The 27,220-nt window shown below is 38.4% G+C and overlaps 3 protein-coding genes across 7 annotated transcripts; 1 reads left to right on the top strand and 2 right to left on the bottom strand.

Annotated features, from left to right (window-relative positions):
* Positions 1-267: 267 nt before the first annotated feature.
* Positions 268-19,513, bottom strand: LOC127410223 (3'(2'),5'-bisphosphate nucleotidase 1-like). The gene is made up of 9 exons (XM_051645374.1): positions 19,316-19,513; positions 17,929-18,047; positions 17,587-17,691; positions 17,399-17,506; positions 15,946-15,994; positions 9,493-9,584; positions 9,206-9,403; positions 9,023-9,128; positions 268-8,074 (listed from the first exon to the last, which is right to left on the bottom strand). Coding segments are annotated over exons 1-9 (930 nt in total). The 5' UTR covers positions 19,317-19,513; the 3' UTR covers positions 268-7,922.
* Positions 19,514-21,403: 1,890 nt separating this feature from the next.
* Positions 21,404-23,563, bottom strand: LOC127410230 (SAYSvFN domain-containing protein 1-like). 4 transcript variants are annotated; one of them, XM_051645384.1, is made up of 3 exons: positions 23,470-23,563; positions 22,583-22,986; positions 21,404-22,399 (listed from the first exon to the last, which is right to left on the bottom strand). In XM_051645384.1, exons 2-3 carry the CDS (start codon positions 22,760-22,762, stop codon positions 22,076-22,078), a joined length of 504 nt encoding a protein of 167 aa, XP_051501344.1. In that variant the 5' UTR covers positions 22,763-22,986; positions 23,470-23,563; the 3' UTR covers positions 21,404-22,075. The 4 variants fall into 4 exon arrangements, with proteins under 4 accessions (XP_051501344.1, XP_051501345.1, XP_051501346.1 ...); XM_051645385.1 differs by lacking the exon at positions 23,470-23,563 and adding an exon at positions 23,031-23,268 and having other exon boundaries at positions 22,583-22,877; XM_051645386.1 differs by lacking the exon at positions 23,470-23,563 and having other exon boundaries at positions 22,583-22,743; positions 22,835-23,021.
* On the top strand, positions 23,562-26,087 carry LOC127410232 (protein C10-like). Of its 2 annotated transcripts, none has more exons than XM_051645387.1 (4): positions 23,562-23,654; positions 24,616-24,718; positions 24,802-24,978; positions 25,053-26,087. In XM_051645387.1, exons 2-4 carry the CDS (start codon positions 24,667-24,669, stop codon positions 25,190-25,192), a joined length of 369 nt encoding a protein of 122 aa, XP_051501347.1. In that variant the 5' UTR covers positions 23,562-23,654; positions 24,616-24,666; the 3' UTR covers positions 25,193-26,087. The 2 variants fall into 2 exon arrangements, with proteins under 2 accessions (XP_051501347.1, XP_051501349.1); XM_051645389.1 differs by having other exon boundaries at positions 23,597-23,649.
* Positions 26,088-27,220: the final 1,133 nt, after the last annotated feature.

Below are 27,220 nucleotides of genomic sequence, written 5' to 3'. Positions count from 1 at the left end.
CTTCTGTGAAACACTTCCTGAAAGGTGAGCTTCCCAGAGTCTTCACTGTTGCAGAAGAAACTGGTGGTGTATACTGTTCATTAAGCAGCCAGTTTAGAACCGGTCCCTCACAAGTCGTAAACTGTCTTTTTCTCAAACGAGAGAATCTGATGTTCTTGTTCTCTTGTTATGCATCTGGGCTATATCACTTTGTCCTTGTTCAATCCACTTTTTCTTCAAGACAGTTCCTAAATGAACCATTTAGACAGTCCTTAGAGTAAAGGATGGACTACACTGTACGATTTTATCACCAATTTTAGCCCCAATTTGCTGTTGGTGCTAGTCGGCTCCAATCTGCAGATTTTGGGCCAGTTGGGGTTTACAGATTTCACAGAAAGTCGTGTAGTATATAATAAATACTGACTCCGATTTTTTTACCCTCTGATTATGATTCCATCTAAGGGTATTAAGGGTATTAAACATTTTTGATATTTTTACAATATTATATTTGCCATAATAAATACCAATTTCTTTTTTAATAACTGGCAGGTAACTCTTGTCTCTTCCCCTATAGCACATGTACATTTTTTAGATGTCTGTATTTAGGTTAATACCTATTTTTTAATAACTGGCAGGTAACTCTGGTCTCTCCCCATATAGCACACATACATTTTTTTGAACTGTCTAACAACTGCCAAAGGTTGTCTAACATCTTTAATTATACTCTAACTAAACTCAGCAAAAAAAGAAATGTCCCTTTTTTCAGGACACTGTATTTTAAAGATAATTTTGTAAAAATCCAAATAAATTCACAGATCTTTATTGTAAAGGGTTTAAACAATGTTTTCTATGCTTGTTCAATGAACCATAAACAATTAATGAACATGCACCTGTGGAACAGTCGTTAAGACACTAACAGATAACAGACGGTAGGAAATTAAGGTCACAGTTATAAAAACTTAGGACACTAAAGAGACCTTTCTACTGACTCTGAAAAATACGAAAAGAAAGATGCCCAGGGCCCCTGCTCATCTGCATGAACATGCCTTAGGCATGCTGCATGGAGGCATGAGGACTGCAGATGTGGCCAGGGCAATAAATTGCAATGTCATTACTGTGAGACACCTAAGACAGCGCTACAGGGAGACAGGAAGGACAGCTGATCGTCCTCACAGTGGCAGACCATGTGTAACAACACCTGCACAGGATCGGTACATCTGAATATCACACCTGCGGGACAGGTACAGGATGGCAACAACAACTGCCCGAGTTACACCAGGAACGCACAATCCCTCCATCAGTGCTCAGACTGTCCGCAATAGGCTGAGAGAGGCTGGACTGAGGGCTTGTAGGCCTGTTGTAAGGCAGGTCCTTACCAGACATCACTGGCAACAACGTCGCCTAAGGCCACAAACCCACCTTTGCTGGACCAGACAGTACTGGCAAAAAGTGCTCTTCACTGACGAGCCGCGGTTTTGTCTCACCAGGGGTGATGGTCGGACACGCGATTATCGTTGAAGGAATGAGCGTTACGCCGAGGCCTGTACTCTGGAGCGGGATCGATTTGGAGGTGGAGGGTCCGTCATGGTCTGGGGCGGTGTGTCACAGCATCATCGGACTGAGCTTGTTGTCATTGCAGGCAATCTCAACACTGTGGGTTACAGGGAAGACATCCTCCTCCCTCATGTGGTACCCTTCCTACAGGCTCATCCTGACATGACCCTCCAGCATGACAGTGCCACCAGCCATACTGCTCGTTCTGTGCATGATTTCCTGCAAGACAGGAATGTCAGTGTTCTGCCATGGCCAGCGAAGAGCCCGGATCTCAATCCCATTGAGCATTGGGACCTGTTGGTCTGGGACCTGTTGGATCGGAGGGTGAGGGCTAGGGCCATTCCCCCCAGAAATGTCTGGGAACTTGCAAGTGCCTTGGTGGAAGAGTGGGGTAACATCTCACAGCAAGAACTGGCAAATCTGGTGCAGTCCATAAGGAGGAGATGCACTGCAGTACTTAATGCAGCTGGTGGCCACACCAGATACTGACTGTTACTTTTGATTTTGAGCCCCCCTTTATTCAGGGACACACTATTCAATTTCTGTTAATCACATGTCTGTGAAACTTGTTCAGTTTATGTCTTAGTTGTTGAATCTTTTTACGTTCATACAAATATTTATACATGTTAAGTTTGCTGAAAATAAAAGCAGTTGAAAGTGAGAAGACGTTTCTTTTTTTTTTTTTTGCTGAGTTTATTTGTACATACTTCTACTCAAAACTTTACTGCTGGACACTCTGCTGGACACTTTTTATACTCTAAATTTGCGCAATATGCCGTTATATTTGTGCCAATTCTTTGCATGCAAGAAGATATTTTGAGCGCGCAAGAAGGTATTTTGCATGTGCGGAACTTGCCGTTTTATAAGGCAATATTTCGCAAACAAGAATACGTTTTGAGCATATAAAATCGATTTTGCGCTTGAAGTTTATCTGAATGTGTGCTACCAAGTAATCAGTGAAGAAAGATGAAATGAATTGAGGCTGCTATAGCGAGGAGCCCCCTCTGTTGGTCAAAATAAACAGCACACAGTAGGCTTTGCTGCTCGGGCTAAGTTTCTTGCCATGTAATATTTCACTATGCGGGCTGTTTTGAACGCTCGTGAAAAACGTGGACATTTCCGGGGACAGACCACCAAAAACCGGGACCCGGAAAACGGGGACGTCTGGCAGCCTTTTGCCTTTTATAAATAGAGATGAGTTGAGTTTTATAAATATTACCTAAATGAACAGATCTGATTCTATTTTATTCTATTCTATACTTGATATTAAATTACAAAAGCTTGTGTTTACATATGAAAGTGGGGTATCTTGAAATCTTCAGTATGTTGCTTTTACAAAGATTATACGTTTTTCTCAATGCTAAGAATGCAGAGAACAGACTTGCACTCTTATGAAGAACATTCTTGCAAGCTACCTTGAAAGAACGAACGAGGAACCCATCTATTGCAAGCATTGAGATGTACTGCAATATTCCTGCTGTGCAACTGCCCATCCCAGCACAGTTGTAGCCAGTGAGAGAACTACATTATCACACACCAGTGAGGTTTTGCAGGACTAGTGACACGTTGGAAGAATAAAGTCCTGTTAGCTCTTGTTTCCTCCACGTGTTTATTATTTTATTAAAATGAAGCCCAAAAAAACAACAAATGTTGACGGAGTATAACATCACATGCTACAGCGGGAAACTCTGAGGGGAAAAATGTATAAATGTCCTTCGTCTGCTAGCGTAGTGCAAAGATGACTTCTGGGTCTTCAGATGGGTTCTTGCGTAAAATTTTATAATTGATAATTGTATGCGTTCTTGGTACTTGCTTTCTTGAATATTGAAATTGAACTTCGGCTCTGGATGATGACCTCGAACGAGTCCACGAGAACGTAAGAACACTAGGTTGTGACCTGGAGTGAAATGAGACCAGGGAGTGTCTGCATCCACGCAGACAAAGAAATCACCCGTTAGCTTAGTGGTACTGTAGGCGATGCAGTTGTTTATGAGAAAAAAAACTCATTGTACGGTACTTGCCTGGTGTAGCATACATACCAACACAGAACAATACCCAATCTGCACCATGGTTCAAGGGGTTTTCGCCAGTTTGTGGTCTTGCGTCTCGGTATTTGCTCAAGTTTCAGTACCAACTCAAATGTGTTTTGTGACCAGTGTTGAGTGTAATCCAATAACAAGTAATTAGTTACAGTCATCTAATTACTTTTAAGTAAAAAATAGTGCAATGCATTACATTTTAAATTCTTATCATATTATTTACTAACTTTCAATTAAATTAATTGTTTTTAAGTACATTATAGGGTCATGCTTCTGATATATTGTTTATGTACAATACATGAATTGTGGCCCCATAAAGAGTCATTGTGCAGGAGAAATGTGAGGTGCTAAGTGTATGACTTTTGTGTAACTATGAACAATATAGACATTATTTTAAATTTGTTGAGCGGAAAAGTGTTGTAGAAAGTAACTTAAAAGTAATGTAATTAGTAATGTGATTACTTTTTCAATTAAGTAATTAATAAAGTAATCTGATTACAATTTTAGAGAAATAATTTGTAATTTTATAGTTGATTACTATTTTTTAAAGTAACTTACCCAACACTGTTCATGACATTCGAAAGTGATGTTGCCACTGTTCATCGTTAAATTTCTCGAGAACATCTGACCAAAACACAGCCCCTTGAGGTCTCTTTATCCTCCACAGACTTCTCTCTGAAACACCCTGTTGCATAAGCAGAGTATAGAGAGCTGTCTCTTTCGGCATCTTGTGGTGTCTCTGTGCTCTAACCCTTGCTTCTTTATATTCACGGATTACGGGAAAGCTCTGGGAGTGTGAATGAATAAAATATTGCAATTCCATAACTGTGGCCAGAATGACTTTTCCAGTTTTTCTTTTCTTTTTTTTTCCTTTTATCTCTGTCTGAAAGGGGCTTAAAATCCTGGGTGCACACAGAGCGGGTATGAGGAGAGAGAGAGAGTCAGATCTTGCACAAGCAAGAAATAATTTGGAGTCGGAGATATCAGAATTCTGTGCATTGTAAGCATCAGAACACCTTCAGAAGTTTTTATTTGCATAAAATTAATTCTTGTTTGCGAGGCAATACATTTCTATTACATAACTATGTTCATGCTCGTGCAAAATAGTTTTATGCATGCAAAAAATATCTTTTTGTGCGCTCACTCTCTCCTTGCGCATGCAGAATTATGGTACAAATATAACTCCATAGTCCTGTTGTCTATTGTATTGTTTTTTGATCAAGATTTTAGGTTGAAGTTTATAAATAAGGGAAAGTGGTTGGAAAGTGTTTTTTTTTTTCTTCTCCTCATTCACTAGTTAATTTTATATGGTCCTGCAGTGTAACAAATTAATTTTGTCACATATTTTACAAATATCCCATGTAGTCTCAATATGAGTTAATAAAGGCTGCATTCATAATGAAATTCACACCGCAGAACATCAGCCTTTCAGAAGTATTTAATGTCAAGTACCCACATACTGGGTTCTTTCAGTGCTGTACTGTGTTGCACAATGCTTTTTGTCTTGAAGTTAATAGTCATACAGAAATATAGCAACTGGGGCTGTTGAAAGGACTTTATTTCACTCCCCTTGCACACACATGGATGAAAAGACTAAGGAGAGCATCAGAAAAACATTTTTGCAGAGCAATGTTTCCCAGTATATAGAAAATGAAGATTTTTTGCTGCTAATATAATTTTTGTTTCATTCTTATTTGAAGGGTAAGTGACAAGTGAAATAACAAGATGTCAGGGCAGTTCAGATGCAACTTGTCAAGTTGGAGAATGTGTCCTGACTAAATGTCACATGCCTAAAGTAGTGCTTGTGCTTCATATTTCTGAACCGCTGAACAGACCATCTGCATTTGTTCTGACAATGCCCACAAGCTGAATCTGCTGATCAAAGATGTCAATTACTTTCTGACAGCATAAGACCACAGGTAAGCCTTTGCCATATCACGCACTAATAAAAATGATAAAATTAACACTTTTTATGTTTTCATTGCACATTTATAAAAGTGTGTTTTGACACTTTTAATATTAATTTGTATAAGTTTTAAATAAAGATTTTTTTATCAAACTTTTTGCTCCTGTTTTCAATCAAACTGTTTATGAATAGATATAGTGGTATTCTTATTTAGTTTTTACAAAAAATATTGCAACCATAGCATCCCATCTGAACAGCAGCTACAGTTTGAACAAATAATTATATGGCACCATACTCTGTGCATACACATAATACAGAAAACTAAACATTCTCACTCCAAACTAGAGCTGATAGTCCCTGCATTGATGATTCTTTCTTACACATGTAATGTATGTTTTTATAATTTCAGCTGCCATTCACCACAACCTATTTAAATATTAATAATCAAGTCTGAATGTTGCAATAATACAGTGCACTAGATGACAGTATTGGTATTCACATCAGCACTGTTACTTCTTTCCTTAATACTCGGATGTGTTAGAGCGCACACCTTTTTCATGGTTGTTACAAGTCTTAGAAACGCAATTAATAACGTTGCTATATCATTGCAGCAACATTATGTAATTTTATTAGAGCATTTTTTTGTATTATAATATTTTGGTTATGGTTTGAGAGGCAGAACTGTCAAAAAGCATAAAAAAAAAAAAAAAAAAAGGATTACACAGCACCAGGGTGGTACAGACTTCCCTGATACAACTTTCAATACAATAACTTCCAAAATAATTTCAATAATAATACCTTGTTGTTAGCTTGGTACTCAAAACAAGAGTGACAGCTAAAGACTTGAGGGAATCATTGGAACTGGTTAACATCTCTGTTCATGAATCTACTATACGGCAAACATCAAAAAGGCATGGTATCCATGGCAGGACACCACGAAGGAAGCCGCTACTTTCCAACAAAAATTGCTGCGTGCCTAAAATTTGCTAAAGACGACCTTGACACTCCACAACGGCACTGGGAAAATGTTTTGTGGACTGATGGGAAAGAACACTCAGCACTACGCATGGCATAAAAAGGGCACCGCATACCAACATGAAAACATCCCAATGGTAAAGTACGGTGGAGGGAGCATCATGATATGGGGCTGCTTCTTGGCCTGGACTGACTGCCATCATCAAGGGGAAAAATTATTTCCCATGTTTATCAAGATATCCTACAGGATAATGTAAGGGTGGCTGTGTGCCAGCATAAGCTCAGTAGCATTTGGGTGGTGCAGCAGGACAATGACCCTAAACATTTAAGTAAATCCACTACAGAATGGCTTCAAAAAAAGAAAATCCACCTTTTGGAGTGGTCCAGTCAAAGCCCAGACCTTAACCCAATAAAGATGCTGTGGAATGACCTCAAGAGAGCCGTTTACACCAGACACCCTAAGAATATGGCTGAGATGAAGCAGTTCTTGAAGGAAGAATGGTGCGAAATTCCTTCTGAATGTTGTGCAGGTCTAATACGCAGCTATCAGAAATTCTTGGTTGAGGTTATTGCTGCCAAAGGAGGATCAACCAGTTATTAAATCCAAGGGTTCACTTACATTTTCCACAACACTGTGAATGTTTAATGGGATGTGTTCAATAAAGACACGAAAGATTATAATTGTTTGTGTGTTGTAAGCTTAAGCACATTGTGTTTGTCTATACTTGTGACTTTGATGAAGATGAGATCACATTTGATGACCAATTAGTGTGGTGGTGGCGTAGTGGACTAAAGCACTGAACTGGTAAACAAAAGGTTGTTGGTTCAAGTTGTTGTTGTTGGTATTACAGCCACCACCATTGTGTTCTTAAGCAAGGCACTTAACTCCAGGTTGCTCCAGGGGGATTGTCCCTGTAATAAGGGTACTGTATGTCGCTTTGGATAAAAGTGTCTGCCAAATGCATAAATGTAAAATGAACGCAGAAAAACAGCTAACTCCATAGGGTTCATGTTCTTTTTCTTACTACTGTTATTACACTTGCATGATACTTATAATATCAGGGGACAGCCAAATAACTATGAAAAAACATGGAATTGCATCAGACAACAAAGTTTCAACAGTTATAACCATTATAATATAGTCATTAAGATGTGTGTATACAAATATATAAAATGTTAACAGTTATGTCAGTTATATGCTCTATATATTATATCAAGTATTGGAAACATAAAAATATGTATTTGGTCCTCTAATGCAAATAGATCAAAACATGTTGTGGATGTAGTAATGATATAATTCCCTCTTATTAATCTTAACTGTGATAAATGTAAGTAATTATAAAAGAATTACAAAGTTTAGGAATTTGAATATAATCATCTTTGTTGTTACATCAATCAACATTTTATGGCAGGAACACACTGCATTAAGGCACAATGCTTCAGAGTAGGAATCCATATCCTGGAATGGTTCAGTCAGAGGAAAGAGATTCTTTTACAGCCTGTGGTACTCTGCTTAAATAATACTGATGATCCCGTAGTGTCGCCAGCACACCAGCAGAGTTCATGTGCTTCACATCTGCATCATATCTATATGCATTACCATGCATGTCTGTCAGTTTACCTGTAGATGAAAAAGAACAGCTTTACATTTATAGAAACAACAAGTCAAAAGTTTGAATACACGACTGAATTTACGTTCATCATGATCTTTAATAGCTTTTGATATATAGGTTTATTATCTTTAAATGCAAGACATGACATTTGTAAACAAATATAAATGGTGTCTATGTATTAATTTCTTTCATAAACTAAAACTATATTTATTTGTTTGCTTTTTTAATGGATGAGTTGGACCAATAGTGAAGGAAAAGCTGCAAACAAGTGTCCTGCATGCATGGGAACAGGGCTGTCACTTCTGAATTTGAAAATGCATTTTCAGACCGTCCCTTACCACATCCCCTCCAGAGTTTTAGCACGTTTTAGCACAATGTGTGGACTTTTCAGATGGTTGTAGACAAAATGTTAAACGAATATCGAAGTTAAACTAACTTTACCCTGCTGGGGTGGTTCCTCTGAAAGATTTCGGTGTGACGCCAACAGCTGAAATATGGGACAAACTGCGTCCCATACTGATTCAATATTGGATGCATCATTTCATCTTTAAATATAGGACAATCCTGTATTTTATGGGATGGGTGGGAACCCTACATGGGAACTCACTCAATACTGTTTAAAAAGAATCACAGGAGGATATACTACATGAAGTTAGTTGAGAGAATGCCAAGAGTGTTGAGAACTGTAATCTAGGCAAAGCATGGCTATTTTGAAGAACCTACAATATAAGAAAATTTGGATTTTCTTAACCATTTTTGGTTACTACATAATTGCTTTAATTTCAGTTGTGTTATTTAATAGTTTTGATGACTTTACTATTATTCCAAAATGTGGACAAGAGTAATAATAAAGACTGAATATGTGTGTAAAAACTTTTGACTTGTAGCGTATATAGCTTTACAAATTTTTTAGGAATTCTTTTTGAGAAAGGCGATGTGTAAGAAATGACACTCACCTCCAACTGCATGCAGAATTGCCTCAGGTGCACACGTGTCCCACTTCTTACAACCCGGACTGGCGAAAACATAAGCAGAGGCCTTTCCTTCCACCAACTGGATGATCTGCCAGAAAGATGATGTGATTAGTTAGATTTTTATCATAATATTGACTCACTGAATTACGGCTAATGACTCCCCACCTTATTCCCAGCTCCTCCCACTCTGATGACATCATGAGGCTCCATGGCTTGGATCGTGTCAGTCACTAGTTTATTGCTATGGGATCGTGTGGTGGTGACGATTCTTTTACCATCTGGGACCTGATGGAGTTGGAACCCAAATGCGCCCAAACCCAAAACTCCCCATAACGTCCTGCCCAAAGTAGCACCAGCCCCCACCTGAGTAAGCACAGAACATAGAGCAGGTTCATTAAACCCAGCCTCTTTCACATACACTGATGCATGTGTGATTGACGGACAGGATGGACCTGGTAGTTGTGGAAGGGTTGATTGATGACTCCAGCAATGGCTGTCCCACCATAAGCAATGCCTATCAGCACTGTCACATGGTCCAGAAGTCCTACAATAAAACACCACTTCAAATAAATAAATACATTAAAAAACAATCTATGCAAAGTGTTTATTAGATAACCCCAACATTAAAACATTGCTCTCCTTTGCTCTCAATACTCTTGTACATAATGATGGGAAATTACTTCCTGATGACATAGCTTAGCACTCATTGGCTATATCCTCAACCAACAATAATGAGTGTGTTTACATGTACATCAGTATAACTACCTAAAAACAGCTTATTTATAAAAATCAAACAATGCAGGAAAAATGCATTTATATGACATTTGAAATCATCTGATGACTCTAAGCTTTTTACATCAAAACGTGAAAAGTCACATGCACAACACTTGAAAACATTGAATAAACCGATAAGAATGCTGGTAAAGGTATCTACATGAAACATGAAATCGGGGTAATGGGTCAGTATGCTTTAACAATTTTTAACATGATAAAAGAAAACTGTTCAAGGCCTGACCACGCAGTGAGCCAGTAAACATGCACACCAATACGCAGATAACTCCCCAAAATGTAGCTTTTTTTTAAAAAATCTGACAAAGCAAGAAAAACGTATTTACATGAGATTTGAAATAATAGAGTTATTCTCTGCTTTTGAAGTCAAACCGTGAAGAGACATGCACACAACACTTATGTACTTTGGATAAGGCAGTAAAAACGCCGGTAAAGGTGTTTAAAAGCAACGCGAAATTGGAGTAATGGGCAAAAATCTACCTGTGTCGATATGTTTACTATTAAGTGGTTTATAACCGTATACCGATAAAGTAAAGCCGTTTAATGCGCTTACGTGACCCAAACCATTGTTGGCTTAAGCATAAATGGAGTAAGAACATGCATGTAAACACGCTCATTGTGGGATTATTAAGCATAATCAATGTGTCATAATCAGTCACATTTATCTTTGCACAACAAAATTCCTTGGGCAAATGTTGAGCGCATGTAAAACCAGCAAAAAAATTTGCAAGCACCCCTCACAGAGGTCACTGCCAAACCAAGCAACTTTCTATTGGTCAATGTGGCGAATTCGCATCTCAAAGTTCACCAAACCTGAACTCCATGCGAAATCCATGAGGGGAAATTCTTCTCCCCTCAAAGTCCATTGCATGAAATTCACGATTGCGCGAATTCCCGTTGAGATGACTGTATTTCGCCTGCGGATTTACGCCATGCGAACGTAAATGTGACCGCGCCTTAAGATCGTGCATGTAAACACGCTCAATGATGACCAACTAAAAATGGATAGAAACGACATTTTAGGGAATTCAATAACAGGTACATTCAATTACATATTCATTATATCAGTTTTCAAATGATAACTCAGAAGTACTATTATTTTTTGCCTTATCTTGCTCAGATTGCTGGTTCACTATAAGTGGAAATATTTTTTTGATTGACTACCTAGTAACTATCTAATCTAGTCTAAGTCGCTTGACATCCCAAATGAGCCTAACGTGAACATAAAAAAAAAAAAAAAATATCACCATACTAATAGGGGTTCTGTGGGGATGCACTGGCTTCTGAATGTAGAATTCAAATAAAGGTAAAGAGAGAAAAGAATAAGGGAAATTGAGATTGATGATCATTGTGGTGTTGCAGTGGGCATCCATGTAACACCTTTTCCAAACTAGGCATGACAAGTTACAAGCGTCAAGGTGATTTTTTCTGTCCTTACTGAAAGTGAAACGCTATGTAAGTGACAAAAATCACAGCCAATCAGAAGATAGATATGTTGGGTTGACAAAGACCAAAATTATTAAATGTAACTCCTCCTAGAGCTTTTAAGATACATCCACCAAACTAGTCACACAACTTCAGACTGTTCTGACTTAAGGCTGGATTACACTACACAACTTTTAAAATCTGAACAGATTTTAAAATACTAAGAAATCGCACACTTGCCGACTTTGAAAATTGCTACAGACAAAAACTGGGCAACACACACCAAATGACTGGGGATCACACACTACCCAACTCTGAGTTGATCTGATCCAAACCGATCACAAACTCACCTGGAAACAGTGTTGTCAGATTAGTTTGATGTTTTCCAGCCAAATAAATGTTCAAAACCATCCCGAATGTATAAATAATGTATATGAAATTCAAGCGTATTCCAACCATAACACCAATACCAATTTTATTTTTTTCACACAAATACACCAGCACTAAATAATGCTGCCCTGGCATATCAAGAAGCCAAATAATGTATGTCGTTGTGCCACGATTGAAGTTATGTTTCTGCCATTCAATATTTTATGAATTAATATAATAAAGATTATATATTATCTGTCCTAACTTTTGATGTTGTAATGGCTCATTCCAAAGTCCAACTTAAACATAACTGTTAATCATTGTACAGTCAGTTGAACTGGCTAGTGGTTAATACATAGAAGAGTCAAAGTTCCCAGACAGCTTTGAGGGAGGAACACCGTCATGTTCATCCATTCCTTGTACAGGCCTGTGCGTACATCCATGAGTTAAGAGGAGCGGCGAATTCACTTGTGAAAACGCTCTCTCCACTTGATTAGAAGAGTGAGCAATATGATCACCATGTGCTAAAATCTCAAAATAACCTGCAGTGGTCTCATCCAGCATCATTAAACTTCTAGCAAAAAGGCAATTCTCAGGTGCAATTTCTCCACTGGGTTACATTGGCATTAATCATGATTTAAGGTCAGCTATTTCCCCATTTTTCACCACTTTGTCATTGTTATGATTGCCTAACTTCTATTGATAAAATATACAAGCAACACCTGCAGGTCACGTGCTCGTTTAGAACATATTGGTGAGTGTGGGAACTTGTAGCTCCACTGAACAGGATTGAAGACATTTTGTGTCAAACGGTGTTTTGTCTATTTGGTTGAATAATTGTGTGTGGAGTCATTTTCTTTATTTTAGCTGCACGATCTAAGCAACTTCTTGATTTCATAATTTTTAAAACCTGCCCAAATCATCCCAAACCAGCCCAAATTTTGTCAACCCGCCAAAGCACATTTTTCCCTGCACAATTAATCGCCCAATCTGGCAACACTACATGGAAACACACGTCCTTTGGAGACGTCTGACAGATGTAAACAAACATGGATATGGGAGCCGCTGCTGTTGTTGCTGCTCCTCTGTTGTTTAGTGTTGTGAAAGAAAAGAACAGAGCACATTCGGGTGCATTCTTGGGTGTGAAAACTTGGCCAGCATGGCCTCTAGAGACGGCAACTAGAGAAGGGTTGAGGTGTGTGTGTCATTAAATGCCATCTCTGTTTCTTGAGCTTCGTGGCCCTGTGCGCTCGGTTTTTTACTGGCTGCTCGCCGTGTAACATTAGATTTAAGTCGTGGAGCATCATATATTACGAGATTTCCTCTGTAGCCATGAATAGTCACCTCAAAAATATCGAACATGTTTGATGTGAAGCTTCGGAGGGTACAAAATCGGAGTCGGTACCCATCATATACTATGCGATTTTGTCGACTCCACCTGGAGCCGACAAATGTCAACTAGTGCCAACTAACATGGACTCGGCCCGACTGAAAATCCAGGCTAAAATCGGTGTTAAAGTCGTGTTGTGTTAAGGCCCCGTTAGTGTGCTTTGTCTTTTCTAACTGATCGGATTTACAGTTTTTACAAAGCAGACGATCAAATATCTGAAAAATTCCATAGACTTACATTTCCAGAATGTTCAAATGTGCCAAGACTTTTCAAACTCCAACTGTCCAAAAAATTCTAATATTCAAATGTCAACAAAACCACACATGGCCTTTAATTTGCTTTATACCACCGGTCTGTTGAATGCTTGATTCTGATTGGTTCACGGACGTTCTAAGATGTGCAATTATTTTTCAAGTAAACGCACAGCTATAAAGTAGTTCCAGGTCTTGTCCGCATAACGGTTCCATATCACTTCGCCAAATTATTTCAGTGATTTCAAAGAGCCCTACAGGCTACCAAAATCAAATAACCATATAAACAAAGTCATTAGTTAAAGTAAATCGGTTAAGGACGTCAAACAATTTCGAAAATATCCAACATATATTTCAATTTCGGTTAAAATGAGCCCTTGCGCTCCCTCGTCTCCCCAGCACTTACACACGCTCTCACACACACACACACACACACACTGAGACTCCAGTCGCAACCGACAAATAGAGCCGCACCTCCACAACTTGATCAATACAACAATTTATATTATCCAAAATAACTTTTAATGTTTCAATATATTTCGCCATAATCAGCCTCACATAGCTGAAGTGGAAAGCACCGCCCCCCCATTTCACTTACACACACAGAGAGAGAGAGAGAGACAGCACATCTTCCGTTGCTGGTTCTAACATGATGTTTTCGAATTAGCAACGAAGGCTTGAGCTGTATCAGAGCTAAATACACTTGATCAATACAACAGTTTCTATATGATCTGAGGGGCCATTTACACGACAACGTTTTCAACTAAAAACTGAAAACTTTGTATGCGTTTTGGCTGTTCGTTTACACGACAATGGCGTTTTGGGGCCTGAAAACGGGTTTCAAAGTGCAAGTTTTTGAAAACGATGCCGTCATACGCACGTGTATTACGTATTCAGTCTATAGGCATGTGCGCTAGTACTTCAAAACAACGCGCGAGACATTCAAAACTACAATGACAGACTACAGGACTGTGTTTGTGCTGCTCAAGATTTTGAGTTTATTGACGCTTCTCCGGCAAAGTGTAGATCTTCACTGTTTGTATTCACCGTTCTGAGGAAGAATCCTTATGTGCGCAGGCGCAGTAGTTTCTTTACAAAGTGACATCGCCAACTACTGGCCTGGCATGCATAATACAGCGTTTTTAGTAGTTTTCGCGGATCCGTGTGAACGGGGATCGTTTTGACAACGTTGTCGTCTGTACACGAAACTTTTCAAAAACGCAAAGGAAAAACTTTTCAGTTTTTAGTACATCGTTGTTGTGTAAACGTACCCTGAGATATCTGTGGTAAAAACCCTCGCGCTCCCACTCTCTCTCTCACACACACACACACACACACACACACACACACACACACACACACTCGTGGACACACATTATACGCATAACGCACACACTTAAGGCCCAAAAATACTCGTGAGAGAAAAACAGAGTCGTCATGTCAGCACACTCCTGCATCTCAGTGGGGATGAAAAAAAGTTGTTAAGGTTTATAACGGGAATATGCCGATTTTGAAGTGATGTTACTTCTGAAGAGAGCTGCAACAAAAAGGTAATCCCAGAAGCAATCTCTCTCATTTTCTGAGTTTCTCTCTTTCGATCCCTCAAATGCAAACTCTCACACACACACACGCACGCACAAACGCACTAACTTGTTACTCCAGTAAGTCCTCGAGTAAAGCAGCACAAGCACAAGACGTTTTCGAATTAGCAACGAAGGCTCCAACTGTATTAAAGTAAGACGCTGAATATGTGGCGGAAGAAAGTATTTCCACTCACAAGAGCGTTTTAGGGACGAAAACCAGAAAATGTCTTGAGGGTAACCTCCTCACGCTATAATGTGGTTCTTGCTCTCGGTGGGGCACGTGGTTAGTTGTGTGGATGCTGCGGAGAATAGCGTGAAGCCTCAACACACGCTATGTCTCTGCGGTAAACGCGCTCAACAAACCATGTAATAAGATGCGGGGATTGACGGTCTCGGACGCGGAGGCAACTGAGATTCGTTCTTTGCCACCCGGATTGAGGCGAGTCACTTCACCACCACGAGGACTTAGAGCGCATTGGGAATTGGGCATTCCAAATTGGGGAGAAAAAGGAAAAAAAAATAATAATTTTTATGGATTGGCTCCATTCACTTCCATTTTAAATGACACACTATTACCCAGATTTTAACTTTTCTTAAAGAAAAGGAGGGACAAAAATTAATTTTTGTGGTAATTAACATTATGCCACAAATACTGTTGATTGAGCTCAACTTGTAGTCAACCGGGAATATTCCTTTAAGTCTCTCTCTCGCTTGCTTGCTTTTCTTTCTCTTTCTCTACCTATCTATCTATCTTTTTTAAACTTTTAGGCCAGGATTTGTCAAACCAACATCAAAGTTTGTTTTCACAATCTTTACCTATCTAGTTGACGTTTACAATACGGCTATGTGGAGTGTGATTTTGGACCAATGAGATTCCACTATGGTTGGGACTGCCTGGTCTTGCGTGACAAAAACAAAAACCAAACTGTTAAAATGTCTTGTTGTGTGAAGATCTTGATGGCCACGGCTGATTAAGACAAAAACTAGGTTAAAAGATTGGAACATGGTCTTGACATTTATCACTTGACAGTGCTTTATCGAGTTTGGTTAGGACAAATGAGGAGAATTGCTAATGAGCTGAAAGCTTACTCTGCTTACCTTCAGTATATTCTTTAGTGCCATCAAGAGGGTCCACCCACACAACCAGCTGAGAAATAAAGTTTAAACATTAGTTAAATGCCATACTAAGAAGTTACTCAGTAACTTTTGTCTTTGTGTCATCTTGGACTTACACTGTCAGCGGCTTGGAAGCAGCATCATTTAATATCAGTAGTTTTCAGTTTCAGATGCCATTGTAGAAATTTAGTATTCACAGTCAGTCATGATTAATCATTAAGTGAAAGTGTCAAATAACAGGATGGTTACTGAGATTAAGCGAGTAATATTCGGCTGGTCATGTGATTCTAACATAGCAGCCCCCATATGGGACCCTCTCCATGTAGAATAAAACAGCTTTTATAAGATTACTGATATGACTGGCATCTTAATGTGAGTGATCATGATTTCCGACACATGTATTGCAAAATTACAATTCCTGTCTTTAGGAGTTAAACTTTTTTAATGAGGAAAAAATTTCAGGAACAGGAAGTCTTCTTAAAATCTACTTATAAATCAAATACTTTTCTCAAAAGTGTTTCTTTGGCTCAAACAGTAGCACAGTGCTAGTAATGACAAGGTCAAGGGTTCAATTTCCAGTTAACACATACTGTTAAAATATCTTGAATTGCACTGTAAGTTACTTTGGATAAAGGCATCAGCCAAATGTGTAAAAGTTAAATCATTGGCCGTCTTTGTTTGGTGTAATTTAATTATGACTGAAGCTCAACAAGTGTTAAATATCACCCATGTGGAAAACACAACGGAGGACTGCAACAGCAGGTTAGCAGCAAAAATGTTTGCTACATTTTATTATGTTTTCTTTTTACTTAAAGGTGCACTCAGTATTTTTTCCTCATTAAAAAAGTTTAACTCTTAAAGACATGAATTGTAATTTTGCAATATATGTGGGAAATCATGATCATTCACATTCAAATGAAGACTCCAGTCATATCAGTGACCTCATAAAAGCTGTTTTATTCTACATGGAGAGGGTCCGCACATGAGGGCGGCCATGTTAGAATCACATAACCAGCCAAATACTTCTTGCTTAATCTCAGTAACCGTCCTGTTATTTGACACTTTCACTCATTGATTAAAGTAATCATGGATGACTGTAAATAGTAAATTTCTACAATGGCATCTGAAACTGAAAACTTGTTTTAAATGATGCTGCATCCAAGCCGCTGACAGTGTAAGTCCAAGAAGACACAAAGACAAACGTTACTGAGTGCACCTTTAAAGAGAAATTTTATGTTAAGGTTAAAACAGCAGCACTACATTATAAAAGGAAGAAATAGCAATTTCAGCTAAATGTTACATTTGAGATTATCTAAAAAAAAAAATGTTTAAATAAATAAATCATGCAATATTTTGATTAATAATTTGAATCTAACAACAGCCCTAGCTTTATCATTTAAAAAAATTATTCTTCTATATTCTATTTGTCTTTTACCTCTTCCTCCTTCAGGCTGGCATACTGAACAGGACAGGACTTTTGTAAGATTACACTGTTCTGCCCGCTCTCTATCAGGTCCTCTTCAACAGCTTCAACAGGTAAATCCTGCACAAATAAAGATGTGATATTATGCTGTATGGAAGAGGCAAAACAAGCTATATATTTTCATATTGCTCAAAACTTACCTCCTCCCCAATAATTGTGACTTTAGGGAAGCTTCTTGACAGAGATGTACATATACTCTTCTGCACTAGCCTGTCAGCCAGTGTCTGTAGATCATTGGCTCCTGTCTGTTATTAAAAAAGCATACCTAAAACCATGATTAAACAATAGTCACAACTGAGTTCACCAGTTTTTAAAAGTGGATAGAGTCACTATATTTATCAACAATAATGTTTTATTCCTGAGTACTGACTCTGCTGTGAACTTTTTGGGATTACGATTTTTTTGACAGGCATGATTTTCCAAGACCAACGAAAGATGCTGATCCAGGAACACGCCGTATAGCCTAGTACTACCTGCCTCACCTTCTCCACAATCCCGAGCTCTCCACTATGAAGCACTTTCCTGATGATAGCTCCAGCTTTCTCCCCCACAGCATAGGCAGAAGCCACCAGTCGCATCAACACAGGGCTGCTCGACATCACTGCCACATGCAGAGGCAAAAATAACACTTTGATACAGTGATAAAGAGACACACCCTCTGTATGTGAATAGGAAAGACATCAGAGAACAACAGTGGTATAGCACAGTCACCATTACCTGTTCAATTTGCAGATTGAGATTCAAGCTTAAATGAATGCTTAATTAAAATATAACTTGATTAAATACAGCTCTCCCCTAAAGGAATGTATTTGGACACACTGAAAAGCACATACACCTTAATTCTACTCAAGAATGGACTATAAGTAACCCTTGTGTGTCAAACCATTTACTAAGAGGTCCTTAGAGGACAAAAATGTCTGCATTAAAAAAAATTCCCATAAAAATATTATATATTAATATTATTTTCCACTGTCACTGACTTTTAACCAACAACAGCCCTGATCATAACTACCAAATATTCATTCATTTTCAGGATTTTAACCCTTTAAATGCCAGTTTGTTTACATAATACCACTGTTGTTTTTTTTACACACACACAAATTTCTCAGTACACACAAACAAAACACACTCTGACATCCATACCAACACACCCACACCATTTTAGCTGCAGTATTTATTCAATTGGCTTGCAGTGCTCTATAATACAGCAAACTGAAAATAGGAAAAAAGCATGTATTTGCTCCATAGGCTAAACATGAGAAAAATGGCGCATCTGGACGAAAATATTAAAAATGTACATTTTGAAGCCAGGGCTCCGGAAGGAAAGCATAATATCATAGAATTCATGATTTTATGTTTTAATGGCACTGGGATCAAATATTGCAGTTTTAATGGGTTTCAATGGGGACATTTTTGTTCTTAAGGTCCTGAGTGTAACTACACAGTATATTATATATGTAGCGTATTATAAGAACTGAGGTTGAAATTCCAAAATTCCCCCCAAAATACACACCTTTGGTAAAAATTTATGCTTTTGGCATTAACACAGCCAAAATGATCGAAAAAACAAAAATGAAAAAGACAAAAATGTCCCGAAGGTCGCACAAGGGTTAAAGATTAATTTTACCCCAAACTCACAACCTTTGTTCTTGTTACCATACTCGCTCAAACACATTTGAAGCTCTCTCTCCCACACAAAACTACCTGCATTCATGAAACACACATTTTCTAAACCCCCTTAATCGTGGAATAATGCTCTTAATGTGTATGCACAGCATTCACCACACACTGCAGAGCGATATGCTATTTGAATGCATTGTTAAGGTGCAGACAGGAATTTAACGGTATTTCTATATTTCAGTGACTTACTCTATCCGTGTCAACCGGGCCCAGAGTCTCGGGTTTGCACCGGTAGTTTCCTGCCGGTCAGCCTGTATTGTGGAACCAGGAAGCTGTCAATGAGATATACGACACCGCGGTCTTAGTGCCCGTTGCGTTTCTTTCTTTTCAACATAAAATACCTTCCCGAAATTATCCCTCTATCCAGTATGAATATGATATTGATGATGAAAGAAATAATTGATATGGTTTTCCTACCCAAAATTGTCAAAAAAAAAAAAAAAAAAAAAATAATAATAATAATAATAATAATAATAATAATAATAATAACGAGAAAAGAAAATGGAGGGTCGTTATCACAAAAAAAAAAAAAAAAAAAAAACAATAACCTGAGGGGGTGATCTTGTATCAACCCGAATATTTTTATTTTGAGATAATGACCAGCTGACTGTACATTATCCCACTTATTACATGTCTAAATAAATAAATATAGGCTACATGAAATATTGATTCATGTTGAAATTATTTTATTAACTTACTTATAGAGATCGCAGAGTGATGCAAGAATTTAAAAAAAAAAATGAAATACTTGTATGACCGGTCTGAAATATCAGACCACATGATGGCGCAACAGACCAATCAGAATCGAGTATTCCAGAGAGCTGTGTAATAATTGAGCAATATCACACAAGCAAGAGTGCTATTGTTCCCTATGCATGGCTGTGATTCAACCGCAGGCACATAAACAGTTCAACAACAAGTAAATAACAAAACAAAACAAAAAAAAAAAATTAATTTTTAGACAAAACCTGGCCAAGCTTTGCTTCTCTGCCAGCAAAAATAGTTCCAAAAGTAGCCAAGCATCAAATATAACTGTGCAAAGCTCTCAAAACTCGCTTTTTAGAACTAGTGGTGTTTTGTTTGTAAACGAATCAGTGGTTTTGAACTTCCGTAGTTGCAGCGGTGATTGAATCAGTTGAGAAAATGAATAAATGACTAACTTATAACATAAAAGATGCATGTTTGTCACCATCTACAGGAGTAAATATGCAATTCAAAATCACCACAACTGTTTGGAAAGCCACGAACACGGAGAAGCAGTGATTCAAAGAGTGAAGCCTCCCAGAACGCTGTTTGACCAATCAGATTCAAGGGCCGGACGTCTTGTCAAGTCCCTTTCAAGCCAATTCACTTGGTAGACATCTTGGAAATGCTGCAGGGCAGCTATTTTTTCATTGAAACAAGTGGCATGAAAGTACAACTTGAATGGGGAGAGACTGAAATCTCTAGAATGGTGGGTCAAGATTATGATCAAATAACAATATTTCAAATCAGCTGTAAAATCTGACAACATTGTCATGAGTTGTGCATCTACAGCTCATATCAAGCTAAAAAAAACAAAAACGCTATTATTCAGGCTTGCCCTGCTAATACGCATGCACATTCTGGAGTTGACAGACAGGTGATGTCTGTATCTGAAAGGTGATTGGCTCTTTACCTGAAAGGCGGGACTTCCTTTCCTACATCCGCCATACTGGGCATTACAATTTCTCCCATTCATTTTAATACAAGTGCTCCGTCTCGGAATAAATAGTCTCTGGTATTAAACAGGAACTAAAAATGGTTCAAGGAACGAAAACCAAAAACTAACTAAATTTTTAGCATAACATAACTGAAAACCGGAACAAAAGGATTTTCAATTGTTCTGGAGTGAAATCGTTATTTTAAATGCTGGAAACCGGTTATAACCGGTTAATTTGTTCCGACATTTTTTTTTTCATGAAACTAAAGGCCAAAGGGTTTATCACAGTATATTTTTGGAACTACACCACTTCATATTGGCTGAAAAAAATAAACACGTGCTTTGAACCTGAAGGAAACACACATTTCTTTGCCTTATTGACCATTGTTGATGTCACATTCTCTGAATGAAGACCTTTTTAACAACTATGTATAATTACTACATATACGTGCACGGTTAATCCAGGTACAAGGAAAACATTATTAGAGGTAAAAAGTAAATTTCTTTAGGAGGCTCCCTAAAGTTAAAATTAGGCCTCACAATGTTATTCCAGTGTAGTAAGCCTAATTTTTGTGTTAGTATTAGCAAAATACACATTTTAGCAATTTTCTCATACTTTATTGAACATGTTTAGTCGCAAATTAAGAGCATGAAATACATCTTCACTCATATGCAATTGGGAATGTTTTTGTACTTGAAATGAAAACTTGTTTAGCAATTAAAAATAAATGAGTTAAAATGTGGGTCTCGATATGTCAACCTGCATACATTTGCCATCCACCCGATAGCATCTAAATGAAAAAAAAATGTATATTTTATTTTTTTATTATTAAAATTAATACATCTATATTTGTCTGTAAAATTATTATTAATAAAAAAAAACTTTAAAAACACATTTTTTACTTGCAATCATACTGATTTCCATATATTTCACTTTAATAAAATCAAACCATTTTATTGAAATGTAGAAATACCAGTAAATCATAAATCATTGAAATATTAAGATACATTAACATAATGCAAATCGGTTGCCCAAGTGAAGTCCATATTTAGACTGTTTTCCTTATTGACCATTTCTCAAAGGATAATATGAATTCATAAATCAGAGACGGTTGGTTGCAAATTGTTAATGCCTGCTATCAAGAATGTAACCACATATGATTGTGGGGACCAAATATAATAATTTAAGAACCAACCATTGAGTGTCCCCCTCAATGTCTATGTTGGTTTCGGCCCTTCCTTCCATACACTACATGTTCTGTTATCAGTTATCTGTTGGCAATCGACCTGTATCCCATCTCACCCTCCAGCTGTTCGGCTGTCAAAGTTCCCAGGATAGGCTGACAGTCAGGGTTAAACACAGAATAAGCACTCATTTCACCAGGTTGACGTGCCTTTGGGCTTCGAAGACCCTCATAGAGCCAGTAGAATAAAGATATGAGGAAAAATGGCAGGCCGAACTCAAGTTCTGAGAAAAGACCCAGCAGTACCAGCCATAGCAGCACTTTAAACAAGGTAAGATGGGTAAGAGCCAACCGCTGAAACCAATGACCAGAAGTCGTGTCCAGCAAGCCATCTTTAGCACTGCCAACCTAAAAGAAGGGCAAAATGTTAGATGAGGTTTATTAGATAGCATACTTTATTAACAAGGAACTACACTGAAAGTTTGCAGTTTTGTCTACGCTGGCAGTCTAGCAATGCACGTATAATCTTAAAACAAATTAAAGCAACTAATGTTGTTTGTGATTTCTTAAGTAGAAAGTGTATGATCACACCTCTGTGTGTGGTCTTTGAGGGCAGGTGATGATGGGCTTCAGCTCTGGTGTGTCATCAGACACAGCTGGTGAATGATCGCCTGTGACTTTCATCTCGCTCTGGATCTCTGAATCTGCAGGTTTCTTCGCTTCAGTCTGGACTTTCTTTCGGGCTCTGAATTCTGACAGTTTGCTTTCCATATTTCATTACAGAAAAACTTGAATCAAAGGGGAAATGTATTTAAATCGTCAATTTCACATGTCCAGACATACCTGACTTCCGCCTTCGCTTCTTTGCGATCACTGCAAGCTGTTCCTATGAGACAAATCCCAACACACGTGTCAACCTCCAGGGGGCGCTTGTCGGCTCAGAAAGCCGAATCCTCCATTAAGCCGCATGCACATTTCAGTGCGTTTTTGTCTCACTGGAAACATTAATGTATTATTTATTAATTCAGAAAATTGGTACCTGACATACAAATGGAAATCCGACCCACCAATCGCTTAAAAGTGATTTCAATGAACCCCCTTAATCATAAATGACTATGATTGGTCCAGCCTAGTCAGCGCTGTGAAAAGTAACAGGTACCACGTGATAAATTTGTCCGGTACTTTATCAACGGTGTGGAAAATAACTTAAAAATTAAGTCAAATAAGGTCTGTGGTAAACATTACTTGGCGAAACGTGGACATTTTGTTCTACATCATAAATTACACACAGTCATACCTCAAACGAGAATTTTGAAGACGTATTGAATTATATACTTTAAAAGAAAAGCTTCAAAAGTCACGTTTGAGGTATGACTGTGTGTAATTTATGTTGTAGAACAAAACATCCACGTTTCGTCAAGTAATGTTTACCACAGAACTTATTTTACTCATAAGTTCAAAAACCCCATTATACAAACCCGCGTGATTCCCCCCGAACAACTTGAGCGCAACCCTCAGGAACGTTTTCATTCATCAGCTTCTTCTATGCGATTACTCTAATTCTATTGTCCCAAAAACAGGGTTTGTTTCCACACGGTTTCCACTATTGCCTGCACCGGCCGGAAGTTTGTGCGCGTCACAGGAGAGGCTGTGCACAGGTACTGTAAGTACATTCAAATATTTAAACTATTATTTATGTATGTATACAATAATGATACATTTGCCTCGTAAGGTTTGAGGAAACGATTAACCAGTGGCTTCACGCTGAGCGGACCTAACGTTGCATGAACGTGACATTTGGAAACGATTTTTTATTGGATCAGAAAATGTTCCTTCTCCCTGAAAGAGATCACTGAAATAAGACGTCTCACCGGTCTCTGTGACAGCACTAGACTGTGTAAACGGCGAACTAAAATGTGACCGCGAGATGGGGGCTTTGTTTTGCTTACAGCACCTTTAAAGCTGAAGTATTTAATTTCTGCAAAACTAGCGCCACCCAACGGAATTGTAAAAATAAACAACGTTTTCAACACAGCTTTCCAAATATGCCCCTCGTCTGCAGTTGTTCAAACAGGCAGATAGTCGCACCCCCAACTCACGCCACTGGTTGAGTAATGTTTTTGTGGCGGGTCTGATACCCTGCCTACACCAAACGTGATCGGCGTGGTGCGAAGCGACAAAAGCAAATGTCTCCCATTATAACCAATGATGCTGTCTACACTGGATGCGCAAGTCGCGCCGACAGTAAACGGCCATGTTGTGCAGCACGTTCTGGCGATACTCCTGCCAACAGTTTATAATGTTCATTTCGACGCGTCCAGTGTAGACAGCCTCAAGCCGTTGCGACATCGCTCAGGTCCGGTGTAGACAGGGTGTAAGCGGGACCAAGGGCTTAGATTCCAGGGGGTACCTACCACCAATAATCAAAACAATCAAATACAACCCCCCCCCCCCCAATATTTATATCATGATCAATGGAAACATGTAAATGCTTCACGCTGCAACCCCAGTTGATAGCCCTGGCTCGCACTGGCCCGACAGTGGAAAAGCAGCTATTGATAAGAGTCGGCCTATGCATAAATCATTCTATAGAATGTCACATCAGTATTGTTTTTACTCCTCAGGGTTGCCATCGTAGACATCGGTTGCAAATCACCACCGTGGGGTGAGCCAGCATGGCCTCTGCCCCAGCACAGCAGCCCACGCTCACTGTAGAGCAAGCGCGAGGTGAGATATCAGTCCTTACCATATACAATCAGTGGTCACAGCACAATCTGGACTAAGCCAAACCATTGGCTCATTCATTGCAGTTGTTCTGAGTGAGGTGATCCAGGCGTTCTCTGTGCCTGAGAACGCAGCTCGCATGGAGGAAGCCAGAGAGAGCGCCTGCAACGACATGGGCAAGATGCTGCAGCTAGTGTTGCCTGTGGCCACCCAAATCCAGCAGGAGGTCATCAAAGCATACGGCTTCAACAATGAGGGAGAGGGTGAGATGGAATATACAATCAAAACCATTTACAATTAAACATCACCTTTCTAACTAATGTGTTTTGGCTTTCAGGTGTTCTCAAATTTGCCCGACTAGTGAAGATGTATGAAGCTCAGGACCCAGAGATCGCAGCCATGTCAGTGAAACTCAAGAGTCTTCTTCTACCGCCTCTCTCCACTCCTCCCATTGGCAGTGGAATCCCAACCTCATAGAACAGTTGTACTTTTAAACATATTCAACCACAAATAGTCCATAGTACAAATACAGTCTGTTGTACCCAAATATTGTCTAATAGTGTCGATCTTGGAGTCAGTTTTAACACTTCTCTTAAAGGGATAGTTCACCCAAAAAGGAAAATTATTTCATTATTCACTTACCCTGATGCTATCCCAGATGTGTATGACTGTCTTTCTTCAGCAGAACAGAAATGAAGATTTTTACATTTATGCATTTGGCAGATGCTTTTATCCAAAGCGACTTACAGTGCACTTATTACAGGGACAATCCCCCCTGGAGCAACCTGGAGTTAAGTGCCTTGCTCAAGGACACAATGGTGGTGGCTGTGGGGATTGAACCAGCAACCTGATTACCAGTTATGTGCTGTAGTCCACTACACCACACCACTTTTAGAAGAAGATAGAGCTCTGTCAGGTCCTTATAATGGAAGTACATGGGTGCCAGCACTTTGACGGTCCAAAAGTCATATTTAGGCAGCATAAAAGTAATCCATGTGACTCCAGTCAATCAGTGAATGTCTTCTGAAGCAAGTCGATAGGTTTATGTAGGAAACAAGTCGATAATTAAAACATTTTTAACTTTAAATCACCGCTTTCATCCAGGGCTCTGATGCGGTTTGAAATGGCCGAACTCTGGCGTGACGTTTGTTCTTCTGTTGTAAATAAACGCTGCTACTGAATTCTCACGTGAACTCGCCGACACACTTACGTCACGCTTTGCGTCAGCTGCTGGCAGGAAGCGATTTTAAAAAGTTAATAACTTTTTATTTTTTACACAAATGCATCGATTTGCTTCAGAAGGCATTCACTGATCGACTGGAGTCAAATGGATTACTTTTATGCTGGCTAAATATGACTTTTGGACCGTCAAGGTGCTGGCACCTGTGCACTTCCATTATAAGGACCTGACAGAGCTCTATCTTCTTCTATAAATCCTAATTTGTGTTCTGCTGAAGAAAGACAGTCATACACATTTGGGATGGCATCAGGGTAAGTGAATAATGAAATAGTTTAAATTTTTTGGGTGAACTGTTTCTTTAAAAGTGACTTAAACTGAGGAGAATTAAACATTTCTTGGGAGACTACGTTTCGATAAAAAGTAAACTTTTACATTCCCATTTACTTTCAGTGAAATGGCTAGTATTAAAAACATTTGTCTTTTTCCCCCTCATATTTATTCTTTTTCATTTCCATCTCTTTTTTGCCAGTGTTCAATGTGCATTTATTTACCAAGCAGAACACTAATTTGTGAGGGCCTTTTGAAGGTTGTTTTTTTGTAAAGCTTTTTATACATTTTCCATTGATTAATGTTTTACTTGTGGCTCGTATACAGGGTTGGGAGGGTTACTTTTGAAATGTATTCCACTACAGATTACAGAATACATGCTTCTTCAGCACTGGTAGATATTTTCACTTGTTTTGACTACAAAATACACATGTTAAAAATACATTCTCTGAAAAACCTAAATATCTTATGCAGTGTTGTTTCTAAAACAAGATCAATCAAATTGATCTTGTTTTAAGGATTTTTAGATATTTTTACAGGAAAACAATAAAAAAATTATTATCAAGAATACGATTTTTGCCCTATTATCAAAGGTCTTACTAGAAAAAATTAAATTATGATCTAACGTGAATTTTCTTGATAAAACAATATGATCGTGCATGTAAAATGGCTAGAAATAGTATTTGAGCTTAGCGTAAAGCTGACAATTTACACAAGGTTTATTTCTATTTCTTCTGCTCCAAACAAACTTCAAACTTACTTCTCTGTCTGCTCGTATGAATGTTACACATCATAAGAAAGTGTTTCTCCGCTGTTCAAATGCACTTTGGATCGCATCATTTATATGTATAAATGTTTTCCATCTGAAAGGACTAAATATTAAATGAAACAAATGACAATAAAATTTAAAGTAATCTCTTCAGTAATCAAAATACTTTTTGAATGTAACTGTATTCTAATTACCTAATTCTAATTAATTAAATTGAAACTGTAGTGGA

The sequence above is a fragment of the Myxocyprinus asiaticus genome, chromosome 19 (genome assembly GCF_019703515.2).
Source record: "Myxocyprinus asiaticus isolate MX2 ecotype Aquarium Trade chromosome 19, UBuf_Myxa_2, whole genome shotgun sequence".
Lineage (NCBI taxonomy): Eukaryota > Metazoa > Chordata > Actinopteri > Cypriniformes > Catostomidae > Myxocyprinus > Myxocyprinus asiaticus.
This window is presented reverse-complemented; position numbering and strand designations above follow the sequence as displayed.